The sequence below is a fragment of the Podarcis bocagei genome, assembly GCF_964188305.1.
Source record: "Podarcis bocagei genome assembly, chromosome: 4".
Lineage (NCBI taxonomy): Eukaryota > Metazoa > Chordata > Lepidosauria > Squamata > Lacertidae > Podarcis > Podarcis bocagei.
The window spans coordinates 5,315,937-5,341,061 of NC_138128.1; the positions used below are offsets into that span (position 1 = coordinate 5,315,937).

The following is a 25,125-nucleotide window of genomic DNA, read 5'->3' on the forward strand; positions in this document are numbered from 1 at the left end:
TATTATTATTATTATTATTACCTTTATTGTCAAGGTTACCTGTGTCCAAGGAAAATAACCGAGCCTCCCTCTCCCCCACACAAACACTCAATCTCATTGCACTCTGTGTGCTTGTTGCACTATATTATTTTCCGTTCAGCAGCCTAACAGCCCATGGATAGAAACTGTTTTTTAACCTGTGGGTACTTCTATATCTCCTGCCCGAGGGTAGAAGATTAAAGGTTGTATAAGGTTGCAAGCTTTCACTTCCTGCAGTTCAGAGCTAAGGTGATGGAGCAAAGCCACATCCTGAGACATTGGGCGGGGTGGGGGTGGGGGGGAGTGCCAGAGGTCAGTTTACTTATCAGTAAGGATGGTGGATTCAGTTTGCATTTCAAGGAGAACTCACCAAATTTGCACTTTCCGAAGAATACATTAGGTGGAGTGCAACCTTGCTTTGAAATTCGCCCTCCTCCAAGGGGCCAGTGCAGTTCCATATTTGAGTGATGGATACAAGAATGCATAGGATGTTTAGCACAAAGTGTGCATACAAATGCATATATCAGTGAAGACAACAAACAGAAACACTTTATATCTGGGGAAATGGCTTTGCAAAAATGTGCAATTAGGAGAGATTTGTTCTAAAATGCTGATGAATTTTTGAGGCCTATTAAAAGACAAAACCTGAAGGGAAGTTAGGATTGGAAAGAGAAACGGACAGATTCAAGCATCCCTCCGAAAGGGCCGGTCCTTTTGCTGGGCATAGCAAGGGTGTCCATGGGTCCTTCTTCGGCCAGAGGACAGTCCTCTGTTGGAAGACATCCTCTACTGGAGGGGGCGCAACGGCCCTCTCTCTCGCTGGCATTGCTGCGCCAGCCCTCTGGTTCCCTTTCCCTCAGGTAAAATCCCTAATGGAGAATGAATCACGAGCGACAGTGGGTCTTTCTTATGGGAAAACAGGTTGCAAACAATCTTTATTATAATAGAGGTAAACAAGGAGTTTTGGTTCTACTTCCACAGAAATGTAACAAACTGAGGTTATTCACGGCGCAGTGCTGTTGTTTTTTATTAAAACGTATACTGCCTCAAGTTATAGGCTGCATGCTGTTCAGGCTTAAGGTCAATTTCTTTTACACATTTTCCATAGATCAGACTTCTTCACACACACGTCAGGAACGTAGGATTTTAACTGGACTGTTTCCTTACAGACTCCCCCAAATCCTCCTTGGCCTCGGAATCACTGAAGTGTAGGTGGGTCCCCACAAGGCAACAGCAAGAACGTTCATTGAACTACATAACTGGGAAACAGGGGCAAAGCAACTGCTTATATACATTCCTGGAAGCCTGGGCCACTCCCACTCCCAACATGATTGGCTGTCTAAACTTTCGAGCTGCGAATCATGACTCCAAGTTCAAGGGCCAATGGCAGAGGCCCAAATCCTGAAATGTTCTGTGATTGGACATCATTTATCGAATCAGAACGCAGACACTCAGAATCCTTAGTCCAGACTCAAGCTCAGACAAACACTGACCACTGAATACATAACAATCACTACTGCCCTTTCCTGTCAGAGTACAGTGGTACCTCTGGTTGCGAACGGGATCCATTCCGGAGACCCGTTTGCAACCTGAAAAGAACGTAACATGTGTCTGCATTTGTGCGGGTCGCAATTTGCTGCTTCTGCGCATGCGTGTGACGTCATTTTGCGTGTCTGCGCATGCACAAGAGGTGAAACCTGGAAGTAACCTGTTCCGTTACTTCTGGGTCACCGTGGGACGCAACCTGAAGCAAACGTAACATGAGGTATGACTGTATTCCCTCTGAGGATCCTTTTTCCTGTGAACACCGTGTGGGACTGTGTCTTGACTATTTTTTAAAGGCGTTCTGCAATTCAGAACCGGAGAGCATATACTCTCGGTTCTCCTCAGCTCTACCAACTGTCAAAACAAACTCTCCTGACAGAAATCCCCCTCAGAGACCCCATGAATCGCTCTCATACAGTCACTCACTTCCCTTGTTATGCACTGAGTTGAATAGGATCCAAAATGCAGCAGTCTGATTGGTCCTAGAACAATAGGATTCAGAATGCAACAGTCTGATTGGTCCACAGAAGCCACCCAATCCAGCTCCAGGTAGAAGTGAATCCACAACCTGATTGGCCTACAGGAGAATCCCGGAAATAGCCAATCACATGGGGCCCATTGTGTAAATAATGTATATAAAGCAGACATTCTGGGGGAACTTCTATTCCTCCTCACCACTATGAGCTGAATAAAGAGCATGAAATCCACTCTTGAGTATATTTCACCTCTCCAACTGCCTCCCTTGGAACTCTGGCCAATCAGGAGCTCTTGCTAGTTAACTGTTTGCTGGCGGCGGGGGGGGGGGACACACACTCGGTGACTCAACCTGCTCAGTAAACAAACTTTTCTGTTGGAGGGGGTGTCAAAGTCAATTTCAAAGATTAAAGAACCTTAAGAAGGGAAAGTGGGGATGGGGCAAGGGAGAGGCTTGAAATGGGCTGGCCCACCAGTACTGGCAAGACAAGATGGGGGAGAATCTTAAAAGTTTGGAAGGAGGAAAGACAAGTTACCTTGGCCAACAGGAGCTAATAGGAGATATTAAAGGTAAAGGGACCCCTGACCATTAGGTCCAGTTGTGGCCGACTCTAGGGTTGCGGCGCTCATCTCGCTTTACTGGCCGAGGGAGCCAGCGTACAGCTTCCGGGTCATGTGGCCAGCGTGACTAAGCCGCTTCTGGCAAACCAGAGCAGCGCACGGAAACGCCGTTTACCTTCCTGCTGGAGCGGTACCTATTTATCTACTTGTACTTTGACGTGCTTTCAAACTGCTAGGTTCAAGATATTAGGAGCATCTATAACAGAAGGCACAGGAAGGAACCGGCCTGGGTGAAAGCAGGAAAGTTTAGGCAGAGCCCCAAAAGAGTGAGAACAAGACAATGGAAAGAAACAATGGAAGAGGAGAAACCGTTGGGGGCAGAGAGAAAGCACTCTTAAAAAGTGAGGACTGGAGACTTGAAACCGGTGTGGAGGTTGATCTTCTGCCATAAGCCTTGGAACTGGCTTGATGACCGCACCATTGCACATTTCCTGTTGCCAGCAGCAGTTGTGAAACTCCCCAGGGTGGGGTCTGGTGAAGGGAGGAATCCTGGTGCCACTAATGATGGTTTGCAGCTGTCCAAGTGTCCAAAGGTCTCCCTGGGTTTAGTCTTATAAGTCACAGAGCTTCCTGAAATCTCTCCCGCTTGCCCTGAAACAGCTCCGCTCCATTTGCAGCAATGTGGCTCTCCGGACTGGCTCTCTGCCTGGGGCTGGCATTCGCCGGCGCCATCATCCCAGGTAATGTGGCAGGGTTGAGAGGCTTGCGTCTGCCCCTCATCCACTCTACTGGGTTGGTACCAGGGAGATGGACATGGCTAGGGTGAAGAAAGATTAGGGTGCTCGGGTCGTGCCCAGGGTCTCCTGGAGTGTCCTCAGAATGGGAAGGTTGGATGTATCAAGAGAAATCTCTCCACCTGGGATTTGTGAGGAAAGTTGCCCCAGCTGAATAATTGCCTGGGGTCTACTGTGAAGTTCAGGGGCGCTGAGCGACTTTGGAGTGGGTCTCTTTTGTAGATAAATTTTTAATGTTCTCATCATGTACAGTGGTGCCCCGCAAGACGAATGCCTCGCAAGACGGAAAACTCTCTAGACGAAAGAGTTTTCCGTTTTGGAGGTGCTTCGCAAAATGAATCTCCTATGGGCTTGCTTCGCAAGACGAAAATGTCTTGCGAGTTCCTGCGGGGTTTTTTCCTCCCCCCCCCTTTTTCTAAGCCGCTAAGCCGCCTATCAGCTGATCCTATAAGTTGATAAGCCGCTAAAAGCCGCTAATAGCGCTAATCCTCTAATCCGTCAATGGGCTTGCTTCGCAAGACGAAAAAACCACTAGACGAAGAGAATCATGGAAGGGATTCTTTTCGTCTTGTGAGGCACGACTATAGTTCTTTTCCCAACAATCCTTATTATCACATTATAATCCCTTTGACTCTGCCGAGTCCTGACTTCCTCCCAACCACTGGTATATACATCACATCCTTTTTCTGTATATTATTATCATAACTCTACTGTTTTACATTGAAGGTGTTATTCCACTCCTGCTAGTGTCTTAATATTTTTGTTGTTCTCCTTTATATATTCAATAAATTTGTTCCAATTGTCATTGTATCTCTGGTCCTCTTGGTCCCGGATCCTTCCTGTCAATTTGGCAAGTTCTGCAAACTCTGTCATCTTCACCTGCCACTCCTGGATGGTTGGTAAATCTTGTGTTTTCCATCTTTGGGCCAGTAAAGTTCTTGCGGCGACTGTGGCGTACATGAACAAATTCTGGTCTTTTATTTTAATTTCTCTTCCCACCAGTGGGTCTGTTTTGTTGCAGTTCCCATCTGCTATGGAAACCCCTGAAACATGACCCAAAGTCATTGAAATACGGTACATCAGAGTGGACTCACCTTCCTTGTAGGTTTTTAAGCAGAGGTTGGATGTCCATCTGTCACGGATGCTTTAGCTGTGATTCCTGCATTGCAGGGGATTGGACACTGAAGTCCAGCTCCGAGGGCCTAGTGGCGGTTCCCTCCCTGCAAGAAGTGAGGTTACAGGGAACCGGGCAGAGGGCCTTCTCGGTGGTGGCGCCCGCCCTGTGGAACGCCCTCCCATCAGATGTCAAGGAAATAAACAACTATCTGAATTTTAGAAGAAATCTGAAGGCAGTCCTGTTTAGGGAAGTTTTTAATGTTTGATGTTTTATTGTGTTTTTAAAATTCTGTTGGGAGCCACCTAGAATAGCTGGGGAAACCCAGTCAGATGGGCGGGGTACCACCACCACCAATAATAATAATAATAATAATAATAATAATAATAATAATAATAATAAACAATCATTAGATAACCCTCTGGGTCCCAGGTCTACAATCCTGATTCAATGAACTTACGTAATCACTGTATACAGATCAGCATATTTCACCCCTTCCGATAAAACAAAGAGTTCTCCGTTTTCTTAAAGTATTCTTCCATCGCTTCCTTTTTCCCAATCAGTATGTGCAATGTCGTTTATCATGTCGTTTATCTGGTCGTTCATTAATAGTAGTGATACACTTGGCTTCTCTCCAATATGTTGCATATCAAGTTCCACTTGTCGAGGGTTTACAGATAAATAATTTCCTTATCAGATACTGGGATATTCTGCTGAATGTCTGTTGAAAAAGAGGATGGGTTGTAAAATTGAAGCAACAAGGTGTTTATCTATTGTAACTTGCATTTTCAACTTCAAACTAATATGTCTGTGTTACTGAGCATATCTATGGGAGCATGGGGGGGGGAACATATTTTATTTTAAACATTTCCATACTGCCCTCCAGCTGAGAAAGTCTCAGGGCGGTGTGCCAAAATAATAATAATAGTGAAGATATTAACACTGCAAAATAAAACTGTGGAAGTACCTATTAAAATTGGGGGAGGGGACATGCTTGCACCAATGGTTCTGACTCAGAACAAGGCAGCTTCCTATGTTTAAAAATATGTCTCTCTAATTATTACGCACAGCTAAATCAGCTTATGTGTCTACCTTTCTGTCTAAGAGTTCTTACTTTGCAGTTATGCTCCCAGCCACAGAAATAACTGAGACAATTGCACATTCCTTCCTTGGTTTCTCCTGCCTCCCATCCCCTCAGGTGTATTGAATTTTGAATTGTAAGCTCCTTGGGGCAGGGGCCTCTTGTACTTTGCACCTTGTAAGTGTCATGTGCACTGATTGCACTGGATAAGTGATAAAGAAAGCCAATTAAATTTCACTCTCTATAATCATCCTAAAATAGACACTTGTTTTGGCTGCCAGGCAAAACATCTTGAGTGTAATAAAATTTATCAAGGTTCAATCGTGATTGCCTGGATGAATCGGTCCAAAGTCTACGGCTCCATTTGGAGCAGGTGTTTGAAGTTGAAATAAGCAAGTTCTATACCTGGAGCAAGTTCTCCATTCACTGTGTTTGTTTTTAGTATTTGGTTGAAAGAAAAATGTAGGTATGGTAAAATAAAAAGGAGAATTCCCTGGTTGCCTAGATCAAGGCTCGGGGCAAGTACCTTTGGTGAGAGAGCCCCAGCAGAAATTTAAAATCACAAAACAGGCAGCAAAGTAAAACATGGAAATATAGGCTGCTCAACCTTTAAAATATCCCCTTCTAAAGTTGCTTCCAAAGTTCCTCTTCCCTTAGCATAGAAAGAGACCACAAATTTGGTAAGTTAAAAATGGTTTACTTACAAACTCTTCAAAGGTCAGATTCATGTGCTTTTCCATACAGCAGCAAGAAAAGACAGGCGGTATAGCTTTGGTTCCAAAATGGTAAATGTTTCTCAATTATTTGTACAGAAACACAAAGATGGCTTGCTGAAGCCACACAGACGAAGCTTGGAGCATCCAGCTTAGACCTCTTTACTGGTAGGGTTTGTATGGTGGAAGAGTAGGAAGTGGTAGAACAGAGTTTGGTAAACCAAGGTGAGGGGAAGCGATCAAGCTAAGCCTGGCAGGACAGCTTACTTTATGGTCTTAACCCCTTCATGCAATAATGAGACTTGAGCATGTTGGTTATATGAGGCTGATTTATCCCACACACTGTTCATCCCTGGTTCTCCAGGCCTCAACACTCCTCGTTTTCTGGGGATTTGATATGCAATCTCTCCCTCACCAGTTATTTGCAGGTTGCATTTGCTTACTAAGATTGCTTCCAGGCTGCCAGTATTTTGCAGGAGGAATACGAGCACATACTAGACATTAAGGTCTGTGCAGTTAAAGTGGCTCTGCTTTCCTGGGGCAACAAATCCACTTTTTAAACAACAGCAAACTTTGGAAACCGACAAGCAAGCAGGTGTGCTGAAAAGTGTGTGGTCAACAAACGTTGATCCACTTCTGGGCACCCCAGTTTAAGAATGATATTGACAATCTGGAATGTGTGCAGAGGAGAGCAACCAAGATGATCAAGGATCTGGAAATCAAGCCATATGAGGAGCAGTTGAGGGAACTGGGTATGTTCTGTCCGGATATGAGGAGTCTGAGAGGAGATATGACAGCCATCTTCAAATATCTAAAGGACTGTCACATGGAAGAGGGAGCAAGCTTGTTTCTGCGGCTCCAGAGGGTAGGACCCCAACCAATGGATTTAAATTGTGAAGAGGAGATTCCGACTAAACATCAGGAAGAATTTTCTGACAGTAAGAGCTGCTTGACAGTGGAACAGACCCCCTTGGAAGGTGGTGGACTCTCCTTTTTAAGCAGATGTTGGATGATCTAGCTGAGATTACTGCATTGCAGGGGGTTGGACTAGATGACCCTCAGGAATCCCCTCCAATTCTATGATTCTATGCTTCTATGAATGGGAAGGTGTATATCCTCCCTGCAGACAAATCAATACTAACCAATCTATCCTTCATGTAGGCTTTGTGGAAGCAGATCAGGATGAAGTTCAATAAACCAGTCATCTGGAGGAGCCATAAGGAAGGTTTGCACTTCCTGTTTGCCAACCCTAATTCCTGGTTGTTGTTTTCTGTTCCTCAAGCTCAAGAGGAGAAGCCCTCCTTCTGGAACGAGCAGGCTCTCAAGGCCATTGAGCAAGCCCTGAACCTCCGTCCCCGGCACTACAAAGCTAAGAACCTCATCCTCTTCCTGGGAGATGGTAAGTGGGCAAAAAGCTTGGGTTGCGCTCCCCTGTCTGTGTAGCATGAGCAAGAATAAATTCTTCTCTCTGTGCATGCAGAACTAAGCGCACACAGAACAATGTCAGCCCCAGTGTAGAACCAAGTCAGCACTCCCAAGACGAGGCTTCCCCAACCCGATGCTTTGCTGATGTTGTTGGGCTCCAAAATGCCTGGAGGGCACCAGGTTGGGAACAGTGGTGTAGCATGGGTTGCCAGATCCCGGGGCAGCACGGAAGGAAAGAAACAGACAGAGCACGCTTGCGCATTCAACTGCCTAATGCAGTGATTGTCAAACTTGGCCCTCCAGCTGTTTTGGGACTACATTTCCCATCATCCCTGACCACTGGTCCTGTTAGCTAGGGATGATGGGAAGTGTAGTCCCAAAACAGCTGGAGGGCCAAGTTTGGCTATCACTGGCCTAATGGCTTCTGTGTCACCCAGGAGATCATAGCCACAGAGATAAGAAAAGAAAAATCATTCCGTTGTCTGGAGAGGTCACTTCCTGGTTCAAGGAGAAGCTGTTTTCAACGGAACCCAGTGACAGAAACACACAGCTGTATTGAGGCCGCACCAGGTGTTGGGATTTTGCGCCCCTAACAATTTTGTGCCCAGGGCAACTGCCCCGTGGCCTCCCCCCACATGTTACGCCACTGGTTGGGAAGGCTGCATAGTCAAACAAGCTCCTTTCCCTGAGCCTTGCATTTCCAAGAACCAGCCCCAAGGATGCGGAAGCTTGCTTTCCTCTCCACGTTGTGTTTGATGCTGATAAACTGATTTGGACAGGAGTCCTATATCAAGGGAAACGCTATTGGTGCATTAATGGCTCTCATTAACTGGCATTAAATGTTCAGAAGGTGTGTGCCATAATGATTTGCTGGTCGTGTTGTCAATAGTCTTCTTTGGACTCTTGACGTGCTTGACGTGCACAATTCAAGGAAACTCTGGTTCCAAAGTCAGGAAGGAAACAATTCCGGAGGCTGCGAAGATTATGGGAACTGGTGGTTATGCAAATTAAGTGAGATAATTAAGAACTTAAGAAGATCAGGCCAAAGTCCCACCTATTTCAGCAATCATTTCTCACACTGGCCAACCTATGGCAAGCAGGCCAGGAGTGCAACGTCAATGTGTCACTCTTTTTATATATATAATAATAATTTTTATTAATTTTCAATTACAATCCAATTATATCCTCATTATAACAATACCAAAGTATAATACAATTACTAATACCAATCGTTCAAATACTGAATTTATACTTTAGGTGCCACCACCCCCAGAATTGATGGTTTGATTATTTTCTTTATTTCTGCGTTCCAAAATCTTATTAATTTCAGTTTCATATCAGTCAAAGTAATAATCTCTTATACAACAACTGCAATATTAATATCTTCTATTCGTATTGACACATTAAGTGATTTATAGAACTACCAGTGAGGCACTCTAACTATAACCTTGTTCTTCCTGTGTGTGGCAATTATTCTGTCCGTGGTGTTTCTTCCTGTCCTTGTAAAATGTTATGTCTATCTTTTCCTGTTTGTTGCTGTTATCTGTCATGCCTTGGGCGAAGCTGATATCCCATTATCGTTTCAGAAATTTCTCCATTGCTCTGTCCCGTGCTTTGTTGTTTTGCAACTTTAACAACAGCTGCAAAAATCACTCTGTCCCAATAAATAGCCTGTGTCACTCATGTTCCCCAGCTTTGTTTCCTGTGAATTTGCTAAGGAGAGCCTGCAGGGTCAAGAAAAAAGTCCCATCTAGTACAGTATCTTGTTCTCACTATGGTCAGCCACACACTCCAATGGGGAGCCTGCAGTCACAACCTGAGTGCAATCTCTTTGCCTCTGGTCAAAAACTGGGGTGCAAGCAGTGGTGGACCTACATTTGGGGCCTCCTGAACTGTCACAGGGGCCCCTTCACAGCCAGCAATGAGCTCTGGGTAACCTCTGTCATCTTCTTCAATTGGGTTGTTCCATGACAGATCTCCACAAATTTCCCACGAGTTTGCGTTTTTTGGGCTCCACCTGGGGACTTGTGTGAACTCATCGTTATTCCTCTTTGTTATGACCTCTGTTTAAAAGGGGAGGGAAGCATCAGCCGCAGCAGAACAGCCAACTTAAACTCAACACTCCACCTTTACAACAGCTGTGCTTCTGACTCTGAAACCTTGGGATTGTTGAAATATATACCAAAAACAAATCAATCAATTTGAGTCATGCAACTCAAATTGGGGACTCAGCTATGTAAAAAAACAAAAACAAAAAACCCCCAGCATTTTGAATGTGTTATAAATATGCAACAGCAGATGGCAATGAAGAGCAAAAAAAAAAAAATATTTGTGATTTTCCATAGTGGTTTTTTCCTTTTGTTATAACGGTTTAATTTCTGGCTTATTTATAGCATTTTATTCCTGTGTATAGATCCACCCTGGGTCTACTAGACCCCACTTTTTTAAGCAATGTAGACTAAAGCCGTTTCTGGGGCCCTCTGGGATTGGGGGCCCTGGGGTACACGCTTCGTTAGTTTCAGAGATGATCCAAAGCACCAGTGCTTCTTTCAAACCATCTTTCCTTCTGCTGCCTTAAACTGGGTTATTTTTTGTTTTGGTAAGTCAGGGAGTGTGAAATACCCTACTTTTCACTCCATAAGACGCACCTGACTGTAAGACACACCTAGTTTTTAGAGGAGGAAAACAAGAAAAAAATATATATTCTGAACAAAACAGTGGATGTATGATTTTTGTGGTTCATGCTGTGGCCACACACATGTGATCTGATGGTGAATTTGGGTGACCCAATGCAAAAATCCTGAGGATCCATGTGGATCTGTGCTTTGTAACCACGTTTTTGCACCATTGTGGCCCCAGGAAACAGTGGAAGCGTGATTTTTTTGGTGCAGGCTGTAGCCATGGACATGCTATGTGATCTGATGGTGAATTTGGGGTGACCCAATGTAAAAATCCTGAGGATCCATGGGCTTTTACCTCCCCCCTCCCAGGCAGCCTCCTCTAGGTCCCTTATCCCTCTTCCGATCCCACCGATCAGCTGTTTCCTTTCAACACTCCCTTCCCTCTTGTTTGCCTTAGTGTCAGTTTTTTGCTCCTCCTTTTCTTCTAATTTCTCTCCTTATTGCTTTAGTCTTCCTGTTTCCTTCCTTTGCAAGTTTGCTGTCTTTACCTCCCCTCGCCCAGGCAGCCTCCTTTATCTCTAGCATCCCTTATCTCTCTCCCCAATTCATGCTTTTCGCCCCTGGGCAATTTGGCTCCAGGGACCATGCATTCTCTCCATAAGACACACAGACATTTCCCCATACCTTTTAGGAAGAAAAAAGTGTGTCTTATGGAGCGAAAAATACAGTAGATGTCGTTTCTCTGGGAGGAAACTGCTCTGGGAACACTGTGGATTGAAAGGCATAAGAGGTGTTTGTGTCAGGATCCTGTGGGTTGCAAACCTTCTCACTCTGTCTCCCTGTCAGGCATGGGCCTCCCCACCATCACCGCCACCCGCATCCTGAAGGGAGAGATGATGAAGCAGCTGAGCCCCCAGTTGCCTCTGGCGATGGACGCCTTCCCTTACGTGGCTCTTTCCAAGGTGCCTTCCATCTGTGCTTGTCCCTGCAGTTCCGGGGGGGGGGGGGAATGGCTTTCCGGGAATCGTGCCTTCCTTTCCGCTGAGAAGGTTCTTTTTCTCTACTTGAGGCCAATCAGGCAGTAATTCAGCAGGTGAAGCCTGTACTGACTGCACCTTCTTTGGGCGAGGCTCGTAGCTCAAGCTCACACCTTGCATGCATGCAACTGCCAAGTGCAGTCTTAACATAGCTGTCAACTTACAGATTTGAAAATAAGGGACCAGCAGCCTCGAAAATAAGGGATCAGGAGCCAAAATAAGGGATTTTCCCAGCACAGGTATGTTCAACTTCTGAGCCCCTCTGAGCTAAAGGCAGAAAGCCCAGCCAGCAGCCAAACAAAGCCTCAAGCGGTGGTTCCCACAGCACAGCAACCCAGCAAAGGGGATGCAGCAAGGAAAACCACCGTCACCTCTCCGCTGGGAAGCGCTGAGCAAAGGCGAGTCCCCAGGCAATGTGGCCTATTTGATTGGCACAAGGCATGCAAGCTCCACCCCCAAGTCGTTCTTAGACTCCTTATTGGGTGAGCAACGCAGCCCAGCAACACAGTTAGAGCCTCCCTCCTCCCTGGCCGGCAGGGAGGGAGGGAGGGAGGGAGAGGAGCTGCTTCCTTTGAAACCCGGGAAATTTAAGGGACATCATCAATAAGGGACAGCAGCAGGAAACAGCGCTGGGATAAGGGACTTTCCCGCCAAATAAGAGACGGTTGACAGCTATGAGTCTTAAGCAAGTTGGTTTGGGGAGCATTGCTGGAAGAGAGCCAGTAAAGGACCTGTGGCAGCTATATCACATTTTCCCATTCATTGGCCATGGAAAAGCGTCACATGATTGAATTTTCACCTGCTGTCAAGTGTTGTCTGCAATGACTGGTCACCTCTCTCCAGGGGTTGAGAGAGGGGTTCTTTCCTGGAGATGCTGAGGATGGAAGCTGGGACATTCCTCCTCCTCCTGCAAAGCAGATTGTCACTGAGCTACAGCCTTAGTCAAGGTCTGGTTGAGGAACCACAGAGAACCCAAAATCAATGCAAGTGGGGCAAGTGTGGGAGACATTTCCCTTGGGCCTTCAAGTGCGGAGACTCACACCCAATTCCTAATTAGATTGTATTCAGTAATGCATTACCAGTCCTAAGAGTCTGCCAGAGCTTACCAGTGCACACACACTATACAGTGGTACCTCGGGTTAAGTACTTAATTCGTTCCGGAGGTCCATTCTTAACCTGAAACTGTTCTTAACCTGAAGCACCACTTTAGCTAATGGGGCCTCCTGCTGCTGCTGCGCTGCCAGAGCACGATTTCTGTTCTTATCCTGAAGCAAAGTTCTTAACCTGAAGCACTATTTCTGGGTTAGCGGAGTCTGTAACATGAAGCGTATGTAACCTGAAGCATATGTAACCCGAGGAACCACTGGTAGTGGAAAAACATATCACCTTGGCTGTCTCATCCTCTTCCAACCACCTTACGGCCACCCCATCACCCCACAATTTCTCATCCTTGGAAAAACTTACTCAACCCACTTTTTCAAACTCTACGTGCAAAACCATCCATGCACCTTACCTCAGTTGTTTTTCACTTTGATGGTCAGCTGTTAGCTTCCAGCCATGTGGTTTTGCCATGTTCTTGTGTACGTGACACTGTTCTCGCTGGCAGAAATGCCACGAGCAATTTTCTCACGTCCTGTTCACGGGCTGCGGGAAACGGCTGCCTATTGTTCCCTTACCCCAACAGTAGGACCGGCCTCCCAACAGCTCAGTGGAGGGTGTGAGAGGGAAGCCTTTAAGCTTCTCCTTTGGTTTTGGCAGACGTACAACGTGGACCGGCAAGTGCCCGACAGTGCTGGCACCGCCACCGCCTACCTCTGTGGGGTGAAGGGCAACTACAAAACTATTGGGCTGAACGCCGCTGCCCGGGTTAGCCAGTGTAATACGACAGCTGGCAACGAAGTCGTGTCTGTGATGCAGAGAGCCCATGCAGCTGGTAAGATGGAGGGCACAGATGGAGAAACATAGTCTCATTCGCACGAGGGGTGGGATTAAAGCACTTTTATTTCCTCACAAAGAACTCCGGGAACTGTAGTTACTAGTGGGCGCTGGGAGTAAACTACAGTTCCCAGGATTCTTTGGGGGAAGCCATGTACCTTCAATGTATGTTGTGTCCAACACCCGGCCTGCTAGGTCTTCTTGATGCTTTAAGAGAAATGTTTTGAGTCAGGATAGGGCCCCTGGGTCGGAGCCTTCTTGGGTCTGGAGGTGGAGCAGAGCAGTTTGTGGCAGACCCATTTGCCCAAGACATACAGCTAAAATGAACATCAGAGGAAGTGGGGTTCAGGGGTTGATGGAATCAATTTGCCAGTCCATGGTGGTTGGTAACCATTTTTGTAGCCATCTGGGTGGTTTGTCTGACGAAAGCTCTCCGATGCTTGTAAGGAGTCACAACACCTCCAGGCCACCAGGGGGCAGCACCCCAACACTTGGTTACAGAAATGTTTTTTTGTGTGTGCCCCCCCCCCAAACTTAAGGTAAAGGGTAAAGGGACCCCTGACCATTAGGTCCAGTTGTGACCAACTCTGGGGTTGCGGCGCTCATCTCGCTTTGTTGTCCAAGGGAGCCGGCGTACAGCTTCCGGGTCATGTGGCCAGCATGACTAAGCTGCTTCTGGCAAACCAGAGCAGCGCACGGAAACGCCGTTTACCTTCCCGCCGGAGTGGTACCTATTTATCTACTTGCACTTTGACGTCCTTTTGAACTGCTAGGTGGGCAGGAACAGGGACTGTGAACGGGAGCTCACCCTGTTGCAGGGATTCGAACCACCAACCTTCTGATCGGCAAGCCCTAGGCTCTGTGGTTTAACCCACAACGCCACCCGCGTCCCTCCCCCCCAACTTAGTTACGTCTTATTGGGCTCAGGGCTTGCCCTCACACTTGCAAACCCTTAATCCCAGAGATGTAGATGGTAAGCATGGTCCTTTCATACTTAGGGGAGGCACTCAGTACATGCCCAGAAGCATTGTCTTCTCCTTCCTCCAAGTTTCTGATCAAAGATGAAACCCCAGTTCAATCTCTTGCCTGGCCCAGACAGTCCATCTTGCAGACAATCTCTCTCTCTCTCTGCCCAATTTCAGGAAAGTCTGTGGGGATTGTGACCACCACACGAGTCCAGCATGCATCGCCCTCCGGGAATTATGCCCACGTGGTGAACCGGAACTGGTACTCGGATGCCGACATGCCCGCCTCAGCAATTTCAGAAGGCTGCAAGGACATCGCTCAACAACTTGTTAAAAACGTCAACCTGACGGTGGGTTGTGGAGAGGGGCAGCAAACCTCCACCTTTCTGGGCCTGCAATCCACTCCTGCCCTCTCTGCTCTGTTATCCTGCTTAGGGTAAGCTGTGGGGCAGCTTTTGCCAACCTGGTGCCCTCTCCCCACTTGCGACTCCCTGCAGCTGTAACACTGCATTCTTCCTTCCTGCCTGGGCGTCTCCCTCTTCCCCATCACGCTTCCAAGCTGACCACACATTCTGAACTTACATTTTGTACTTTTGTAACTTAGATAGTAGTTATAAACCTGCCCTTCCATTGTTCTGCCATAACTGCTGCTTCAAGACCTAGATTATGTAAGTAAATACTACTTTTACTTCTTCACAAAACAATGTTGTTTTATTTTTATTAAATATTTATTGGGTTTTCACAAATTATAAAAACACACACAATACACAATACACAATACAAACACACACACACAAAACATAACACATATAATTTCCAATCCTTTTTTTCTTAAAACTTATTTCACCGACCTCCTCATACCTCCCCTTTCTGCATTCCAATTTCAAAATTTATTTCAGCAAATCCTCCCTCTTAATTTTACCTAATTATTTCATTTCATTTTCTTTTCTTTTACTTAATCTTTACAGCTATAATCCCTTTCTTTCTATAACAACAACATTTTAACACTCGTTAATTTTACAATATTTCTTAAGATAAATTTTAAATTTCTTCCAATCTTCTTCCGCCGTCTCTTTCCCCTGGTCTCGGATTCTGCCAGTCATTTCAGCCAGTCCCATGTAGTCTATCACCTTCATCTGCCATTCTTCCAGAGTGGGTAAATCTTGTGTCTTCCAATACTTTGCGATGAGTATTCTTGCTGCTGTTGTAGCATACATAAAAAATGTTCTATCTTTCTTTGGCACCAATTGGCCGACAATGCCCAAGAGAAAGGCTTCTGGTTTCTTAGGGAAAGTACATTTAAGTACCTTTTTCAATTCGTTATATATCATTTCCCAGAAAGCCTTAATCTTCGGGCACATCCACCAAAGGTGAAAAAAAAGTACCTTCAGTTTCTTTACATTTCCAACATTTATTATCGGGCAAATGATAAATTTTTGCAAGCTTGACTGGGGTCATGTACCACCTGTAAATCATTTTCATAATATTCTCTCTTAAGGCATTACATGCCGTAAATTTTATGCCGGTGGTCCACAACTGTTCCCAGTCAGCAAACATAATGTTATGACCAATGTCTTGTGCCCACTTTATCATAGCCGATTTCACTGTCTCATCTTGTGTATTCCATTTCAGCAGCAAGTTGTACATTCTTGACAAATTCTTAGAATTGGGTTCTAACAGTTCTGTTTCTAATTTTGATTTCTCCACCTGGAAGCCAATTTTCATGTCCTGTTTGTAAACCTCCATTAATTGCTAATAATGGAGCCAGTCTCGTACTTTAACCTTCAATTTCTCAAAACTCTGTAATTTCAGTTTATCTCCCTCCTGTTCCAAAATTTCCCAATATTTCGGCCATTTGACCTCCATATTGAGCTTTTTCACAGCTTTTGCTTCCATTGGCGACAACCACCTTGGGGTTTTGTTTTCCAACAAGTCTTTATATCTAATCCAAACATCATATATTGCTTTCCTAACAATATGGTTTTTAAAGGCTTTATGCGCTTTAACCTTGTCATACCATAAATATGCATGCCATCCAAATACATTGTTAAACCCTTCCAAATCCAAAATGTCTGTGTTCTCAAGAAGCAGCCATTCTTTCATCCAGCAAAAAGCTGCTGATTCATAATAAAGTCCGGCAGGGCAAATCCCCCTCTTTCCTTTGCATCAGTTAAAATCTTAAATTTTATTCTGGGTTTTTTGCCCTGCCAGACAAACTTCGAAATGTCTTTCTGCCACCTCTTGAAACAGTCCATCTTGTCCACAATTTGTAATGCTTGAAATAAAAATAACATTCTAGGCAATACATTCATCTTGATAACAGCAATTCGGCCTAACAAGGAAAGCTTCAAATTTGACCATATTTCTACATCCTTTTTTTACTTCTGTCCAGCATTTCTCATAATTATCTTTAAATAAATTCACATTCTTAGCTGTCATGTTAATCCCCAAGTATTTCACCTTCCAAAACAATGTTGTTTTAAATGTGAGATACCAGGGAAACCCACCCTGTCTTAAAAAAGCACCCTGGATTATTGCTTCCAGAAGGTTAAATCAACCTTGTTTTAGCTTCCAAGTTTAAGCTGCAAAACATGGTATTCTGTTGATCTCACCCACTTGAGCAAGGAAGGATAATAACTATATCATATATCCTCTCCCCGTGCCTGTATAAATCCATTCCTACAGTGCACCTCTTGAGGTGTCCTTGCCCTGGGTCCCTTCAAACCTGGGAAATCTCCAGCCAAGATGGCTCCCCTGAGTGCTTGCTTTCGCTTGTGTGCACATTCACACAACCCTTCATACGACATGTGACTTTCTTGACAGGTGATCCTGGGCGGCGGTCGGAAGTACATGACTCCAGCGGGCACTCAGGACCCCGAGTACAACACCAACTCCAGCAAGGGCATTCGCCAGGATGGCAAGAACCTCATCACAGAGTGGCTTAACTCCTCGCCGGTAAGTTTATTGCACCAAAATGCTTTTGCTTTCAGAATTGTGGACTTGACACTAGGATGGTGTAATAAACAGAAATCTGCCCTTATTCCCTTATGGGGGACACAAGAGCCCTTATAGAGTCCTTCGTAGGTTCTCCATCAGTCGGAGAAAAGAACAGAGGCCAACCAGAGAATATTGAGAAGCAAAGCAGCTCGTAAGCCTGATCTTTATTGAACTGTTGCAACAGGGTGCTCCCGTCACACATAGGAAAGGAGGAGGACCTCAAACAAAGGTGTGCCCGCCCTTATATAGACATTTTAAATTGCCTGCCTTGGAGTCCAAGACCACCCCCAGAAACATCATACCTACATCACAGAAAGGGCGGTCTACAGCAGAAATCTGAGTTGTTTATCTCCTGTCATTGTTTATCTCCTGTCTGGCAGGTTACCTGTTAATGCTTACTTGATTGGATACCCTGGGGAGCCTGACCAGTCCTTTGTAGTAACAAATACCCAGTTCCTGAGCCAGGCCACAGGTTCACCCCATTCATACACAGATATACCCTTAAGACAGGATTTGTGAAGGAAAAGACAATTTTCCTTTGACCTTGCAGAGAAAACATTTGGTCAGATTGGGAGCCAAAATGGCTCCAGGACTGGCCTCCTGCGCTGCTTCAGACATATTTATGTACATGTTTGCTTGGTACATTTATGAACGTTTATTATATACATAAGACCTTAATTTATTTATTTCAATGGGAAGCAGGTGTGTACGTGTTGTGCAACATCATTTGCAATGTACTTTGGCTGTGCACACATTGTACACCTCTGGAGCACGTTTCCCCTCGCAAAGATTTTCGGGCACCATAGGGTTACAATTCTCAGCAGCCCTTATGAAATTGCAGCTCATGCAATTCTTTGAAGGATAAAATGTCTCTGATGTTTTAGCTGAGATTCCTGCATTGCAGGGGGTGGGACTAGATGACCCTCGAGGTCCCTTCCAACTATGATTCTATGAGATAAGAGGTCAATGCTGGGTGTGTCCAAAGGGGGTCTTGTTATTTAGTCTGTGGGTCTCATTGGGCCACACAGCCAGCCATCAGGGGAGGGACTGCAGCTCAGCAGAAGATTTGTGCTCATGCTTAAATTCAAAAGATGCCGGGTTCAAATCTTGGCACCTCCAGTTAAAAGGAGCACATGACAGAGAGCTCTTTCTGCTTCAGCGTTTGGAGAGCGGCTGCCAGTCATGTGGGGAGAATTTCCCCTTGTGGGTTCAAGTATGGAAGCTCACACCCAATTCCCAACTAGTCAGGCTTTATTCAGCAATGCATTTCTGGACGGAGTTATAACACTCTGCGAGAGCTTAGAATGCTCTCTGTGTAGGAAAAATATAGGAAAAATATCTGTGTAGGAAAGAGTCAGTGTGGTGTAGTGGTTAAGAGCGGTAGTCTCGTAATCTGGGGAACCGGGTTCGCGTCTCCGCTCCTCCACATGCAGCTGCTGGGTGACCTTGGGCCAGTCACACTTCTTTGAAGTCTCTCAGCCCCACTCACCTCACAGAGTGTTTGTTGTGGGGGAGGAAGGGAAAGGAGAATGTTAGCCACTTTGAGACTCCTTCGGGTAGTGATAAAGTGGGATATCAAATCCAAATATGCAATCTTTGCTATTTCATTCTCTCCCCATCCACCTTCTGCCACCCTGTCACCCCACTATCTCTTATCCAACCACAATCCTTAGAAACACTTACTCAGCTCAATCTTTTTTACTGTATGCGCAGAGCCTTTCTTGTGCCTTCTCTGGAGCTGTTTTTCACTTCAACAGCCAGCCGTTATGGAACTCCAAAAGTGTCTCTTACCAGTCTTCTGGTCAGGTCATGTTTCTGCATAAGTGATGCTGGCCTAACTGATAATGGGTTTAACAAAAACCCCACCTCATAGAGGGGACAGTATTGGTGTAGACAGGCAAATATTCTCCAAAAGGAAACACATTTTAATCTGTGGTGGATATGGCAAGCTATGTTGGGCCTGAGAGGCGTAGAAAATATCCCCTCAATTCTTTGTGTTTCTTCCTAGGGCACCAAGTACGTCTGGAACCGAACACAGCTCCTGAGTGCTGCAGACGACCCAGCTGTGAGCCGCCTCATGGGTAACGGGTTCAAATCCCCATTTGCCTCCCAGTTTCTTCATCCATGGTGTCTTAGGCAGCTTACAGCTTTAAAGCACATTATTTCCCTCAAAGGGTTATGGGCAATGTTGTTCACCCCTCGCAGAGTGACAATTCACAGCAACCCTTAACAAACTACAGTGCCCAGAATTCTTTGAGAAAAAGAATATGCTTTGAATGTGCTTCAAAGGCACACACAGCCTTATTCAGCCCTGTGTTGAAATGCATATCACTCACTGCTCTTCCCTGTTGCAGCGATTAGAAGCGTTTTTCTCAGAATGCGTTTAAGACCGGTTTATACACACAGGAGAATCAAGCAGAAATCCTGGACCGAACCGCTTCGGGCTGCAGATTTTCCTGTGTCTCTCTTCATGTGTGAATGTTTCCTCATGTGGGGAGTGAGGGAAGCCCCATGACATGTGTAAAATTCCAGGAGTGAGGGTTTTGTGGCACAGCCTTCAGACCAGCTCTTCTCTCCTCTCACCAGTCCCACTGCACACAAAATGGTGCCTTCTGGGAAAAGCTGTAACCCTGGGGTGGGGAGCCATTTTCAGCCCCAGAGACAAGCTGCTGGGACCTGTCAATCACCTGACAGCACGACAACTTCAGAGCTCCTGAGGGGTCCTTTGCAGCCATCTCTTTTCCTGCCCCACACATGGCTTCACATATGATGCCCAGGTGGATGTGGCTTGGAGAAAACTGTTCCGTTCAGAGTCCCTCAAGGCTGCGAACAGCGGGACTGCTGTGGCGTCCAGTCCGCTTCCACTGCGCCAACCTGCTTCTCCCGGCTACAGCAGAGAATCTTGCGCAGTGCTGTGCCTGTGTGGAAGGAATCTCAGCCATGCAGTAAAACTCTCGTACAATGGCTTCCTCTATTCTATGAAGCGTTCATTGTACAGCAGCAAAATGACAACAGCCAGGGGAAAGCGAAGACACGATGCTTCTCCTGTCGCACCGAAACAGAAAGTAAAAACGTTCACATAATAAAGATGCGAACACACCCCAGTGACAGGACGTCATTTCCCTTGAGCTGTTAATCCTGTAAGCTCTGGGTATCCTCACAAAAGCAGCCTCACAGGTCAAAACAGGACCCTGGATAGTTCTTATTTAAGCCAAGAGGCCAGAGGTTGCTCACCTCTGCTGTAGCACTTGGTTCTGCCAGATTGTGTGAACTGTGGCTTGGAGCGGGCTAGGAACGCATTCTTTCTTCTGGCAAATCCTCTGTCTTGGGCTGGTTGGATGCAGAGGAATGGTGGGAGGAACCATCTAGGGAATCCCCAGGGGAAGAAGACTCAGAACCCGGGGAGTGGTGGTGGGATGACACTGAGTGGACAGACGGAGAAGAGGGAGAGGAGTGGGAAGAGGAGGTGTCGGAAGCTGAAGAGGTAACAGGGCTCAGTGATCTGGGAGAGTCTGTGGCAGAGAGCAGTCCAGAATCAGAGGCAGAGGCTGAAGCAGAAGAGGCCAAGAGGCAGAGATGAGTCAGGCTGCTGAAGAGTCCCAGGTGTCTCCTACTCGTCCTGTGACAAGCTCCCCTCTTGCCTGGTCTCCCAGAACTAGGAGAGGCATGAAAAGGGCGGAGGAAAAAATAGCGTCACACAGGTGAAGTCTCAGATTGCTTGGGGGAAACCCTGGAGAGGACTTAGACAACTATAGGAAGACAGGAGCCTTCAGTCTTGGCAACTGCTTCATGGGGACCAGACCCACGGGGATGAGCTGCTGTGCTCATTAGGCCTGACACTCAGCCAAGTCTGCAGAGATCATGTTACTGCTAATAAAGACATAACTCCAACTTTGAATGGTGTGATTTACTGCCAGCTGACTCTTGGACTTCCTCTCACGCTTCACGCCTCATGATGCACTTAGAACAGGCTGTTGTTCTCTCTGTCATCCCCAGGCCTCTTTGAACCTGGCGACATGAAATACGAGCTGGTCCGCAACAATCAGACTGACCCATCTCTGGCGGAGATGACTGAGGTCGCCTTAAAGATCCTCAGCCGCAACCCCGAGGGATTCTACCTCTTTGTTGAAGATAAGTTGGGGCATCTTCTGGGCTGCGTTGACCAGGGTTTGGGTAGAAAGCAGACTGGGATCTTGTAGTTAAAAAGCTCAGTGAAAGGGGGATCCATTAACTGGGGCGATTGCAGGTGTTTCCCCTGATCTCTCTCCTTCTAAGTTGCCCTTTTCTCCGCACGAGGCAAGATTGACCTGGGACACCACAACGGCATTGCCAAGCAGGCTCTCACTGAGGCAGTGGAGTTCGACAAAGCTGTCCAGCGGGCAGGGGAGCTGACGCAAGAAGCCGACACCTTGACCGTGGTGACCGCTGACCATTCCCACGTCTTTGGCTTTGGCGGCTACACGCTGAGAGGCTCCTCCATCTTCGGTATGGGGCTGGTGATGAACCCGTCAGTTCTGGTGGGCTAAGCTGGAAGTGTGGGGGGGGGGAAGGGCCCTAGATCAGGGTTAGAACACCTGCCTTGAATGTAGAAGGTCCTGTAGGATCTTCACATAGGACTGAGGAAGCCCATTCTGAAGCCCTGGAGAGCCACTGCCTGCCAGTGCAGACAATGCAGAGCTACATGGACCGTTGGCCTGACTTAGGATTGTAGAATTGGAAGGGACCCTGAGAGTCATCTGGTCCAGTCCTCTGCAGTGGGGATATCTCAGCTAAAGCATCCACAACAGATGATCATCTAATCTCTGCTTTAAAACCTCAAAGGAAACAGAGCCCACAACCTCCCAAGGGAGTCGGCTAAGGAACGGCTAAGGGAGCTGGGCATGTTTAGCCTGGAGAAGAGGAGGTTAAGGGGTGATATGATAGCCATGTTCAAATATATAAAAGGATGTCACACAGAGGAGGGAGAAAGGTTGTTTTCTGCTGCTCCAGAGAAGCGGACACGGAGCAATGGATCCAAACTACAAGAAAGAAGATTCCACCTAAACATTAGGAAGAACTTCCTGACAGTAAGAGCTGTTCGACAGTGGAATTTGCTGCCCAGGAGTGTGGTGGAGTCTCCTACTTTGGAGGTCTTTAAGCAGAGGCTTGACAACCATATGTCAGGAGTGCTCTGATGGTGTTTCCTGCTTGGCAGGGGGTTGGACTCGATGGCCCTTGTGGTCTCTTCCAACTCTATGATTCTATGATTCTATGAGTCTGTTCCACCATTGGTCCGCTCCTCATGTCTTCCTGATGTTTAGTCGGAATCTCCTTTCTTGTAACTTGAAGGCCCTTGGTTCAAGTCCTACCCTCCAGAGCAGGAGAAAATAAGCTTGCTCCATCTTCCATGCGACAGCCCTTGAGATATTTGAAGATGGCTCTCAGATCTCCTCTCAGTCTCCTCTCTTCCAGGCTAAACATAAGGCAGCTGTCTATTTTCCAAAGGTCTTCAGAACTGTGGTCCAAACCACAGCCGCTGGAAGAATGTGGTGGTAACAATGCAGTGAAGATGCACAGCCTCTTGGGCTGCGTCCAGAAAGGCCATGGCTTAGAGAGCAAAGCCTGTGTTTCGCCTGCCAAAGGTCCCAGGTTCAATACCTGGCATCCCCAGTTAGAAAAAAAAAAGATGTTTTCTAGTAGAGTTGAGAAATACTTCTGCTGTAGATCTTGGAGAGCCTTTGCTGCTCAGAGTATTGAACTAGATGAACTAACAGGCTGAGTGGCCCTCCAGGGATAAAAGCATAGAATCGTCGAGTTGGAAGGGACCCCCGAGGGTCATCTAGCCCAACCCGTGCAATGCAGGAATCTTAGCTAAAGCATCCATGACAGACAGCCACCCAACCTCTGCTTTAAAACCTCCAGGGAAGGAGAGTCCACAAGCTTTGTCTGGCCCTCGTCACCACCCTCTCCTTGTGTCATGCCTTTCAGTGGCTTTGCTTCACACCATGGGTGTTTTTGCCTGGCTGGGATGTGCCCTTGAACTCAGACCATGCCTTTTGCTTGTCTGGATGGGGGTTAGGGAGGGGTGCGTGCGAGTGTGTGTAGAAAGCAGCCTCCCACACAAAGGCAGAATGGGCATGCCCTGCTCCGCCCACTTTTGCCATTGGCCCTTGGCCCCACTGGAATTCGGCCCTTGGGAGCTTGCCCAGAAAGGAAACCGGCCCTTGGCCTGGAAAGAAGATTCCTCACTGTCCACTACGCTCCCTCCACAGGCTTGGCCCCTGAATTAGCAGAAGACAGGAAGGCGTACACATCCATCGTGTATGGGAACGGGCCGGGCTACCAGATCACCGGCCAGGGCCGCCCCAATTTGACCGAAGAAGAGAGCGGTAAGAGGGATGGCGCTGCTGAATTGGGGAGGCCTGGGGAGGGGGTGGCTGGACAGGGCGTGTGGTCAACATTCAAGGCTAGTTTGACTCTATGGCAGGGATTCTAAGGCCACAGCAGACGTCACCCAAGAGTGTTAATTGATACGGCGGTGGTTGTGGTGTTTAACCCTCCCTATGCCATTTTCCGGGTGGCGCTATGGGTTAAACCACAGAGCCTAGGACTTGCCGATCAGAAGGTCGGCGGTTTGAATCCCCGCAACGGGGTGAGCTCCCGTTGCTCGGTCCCTGCACCTGCCAACCTAGCAGTTCGAAAGGACGTCAAAGTGCAAGTAGATAAATAGGTACCGCTCCGGCGGGAAGGTAAACGGCGTTTCTGTGCGCTGCTCTGGTTCGCCAGAAGCGGCTGAGTCATGCTGGCCACATGACCCGGAAGCTGTATGCCGGCTCCCTTGGCCAATAAAGCGAGATGAGCTCCGTAACCCCAGAGTTGGCCACGACTGGACCTAATGGTCAGGGGTCCCTTTACCCTTACCTTTATGCCATTTTCCAGATCTGAGGTTCAAACGCCTCCACCCACTTATCGTTGCACCAATCCACATTAAAGCTTAACCCTCCACTCCATACTTGCTTTAAAGTAATACCCACCCATCCCCCAAAACTAAGGGAGATCCTGTTACTGATCTTCCACATTATGTGTGGCCTAGACCCTAAGCCTGTCCAGTATCCTTCGCAGTCTTAGGCAGTAATGCTTCTGAAAACCAGTTGCTGGAAGCCACAGGCATTTCCACCAGGCATCTGGTTGGCCTCTGTGAGGGGCCCCTGGCCTGATCCTGCAGCCTCTTCTTATGTTCTTCCATTCCTCTCCGTAGAGCGTGACGACTACCACCAGCAAGCTGCGGTGCCCCTTGACTCGGAAACCCATGGGGGCGAGGACGTGGCCATCTTGGCAAAGGGCCCCATGGCTCACCTATTCCATGGGGTGCAGGAGCAGACGTTTGTTGCCCATGTCATGGCATACGCTGCTGGCATAGAACCATACCAGGAGAATGGCCTGGACTTTAACTCTGCCAGGTTGACAAAACCCACCTTGGCGACTCTTCTCTTGGCCTCCTTGCTCCTTTGGGCCTGTTAATCCTCCCCTGGACAACAACTCGGGGATACATCTCTCTCCTCTTTCTCTCCTCTGGACAGTGCTTCCAACTCTGATGCCACATAGAATGCACCCTCAAGAGCTTTGCTTCTTAAGCTAAACAAGAGTTCTCCAACCTGCTGAAGGCTGAATCAATGAATGTCTTCCATCTTGTTCCACCAAAAGTGGGGTTGGCAGTTCCAGTCATGGTGTGAACATGCAGGAGCACAAGCAGGGGTATCCCTCATTTCAAGGAAACATGAATTCCACTTCTGACACCAGTGTTGCACACTACCCCCCAATCTCTGAGCAGTGTGAGATTCCAGTGATTCCAGGTGCTTAGGAGTC

General features: G+C 47.0%; 1 protein-coding gene across 1 annotated transcript; it reads left to right on the plus strand.

Annotated features, from left to right (window-relative positions):
* Positions 1-2,851: 2,851 nt before the first annotated feature.
* Positions 2,852-24,922, plus strand: LOC308584957 (intestinal-type alkaline phosphatase-like). The gene is made up of 11 exons (XM_081190362.1): positions 2,852-3,338; positions 7,583-7,699; positions 11,193-11,308; positions 13,142-13,316; positions 14,461-14,633; positions 17,107-17,238; positions 19,289-19,361; positions 21,277-21,411; positions 21,574-21,765; positions 23,532-23,648; positions 24,518-24,922. Exons 1-11 carry the CDS (start codon positions 3,278-3,280, stop codon positions 24,778-24,780), a joined length of 1,554 nt encoding a protein of 517 aa, XP_081046488.1. The 5' UTR covers positions 2,852-3,277; the 3' UTR covers positions 24,781-24,922.
* The last annotated feature ends 203 nt before the right edge of the window (positions 24,923-25,125 follow it).

Coding starts and splice junctions, on each gene's coding strand:
- LOC308584957 (XM_081190362.1), top strand. CDS start 3,278: ATGTGGCTCTCCGGACTGGCTCTCTGCCTGGGGCTGGCATTCGCCGGC. Junction 7,700..11,192: donor CATCCTCTTCCTGGGAGATG/GTAAGTGGGCAA, acceptor TCTCCCTGTCAG/GCATGGGCCTCCCCACCATC. Junction 21,412..21,573: donor ATTCTACCTCTTTGTTGAAG/ATAAGTTGGGGC, acceptor TTTTCTCCGCAC/GAGGCAAGATTGACCTGGGA.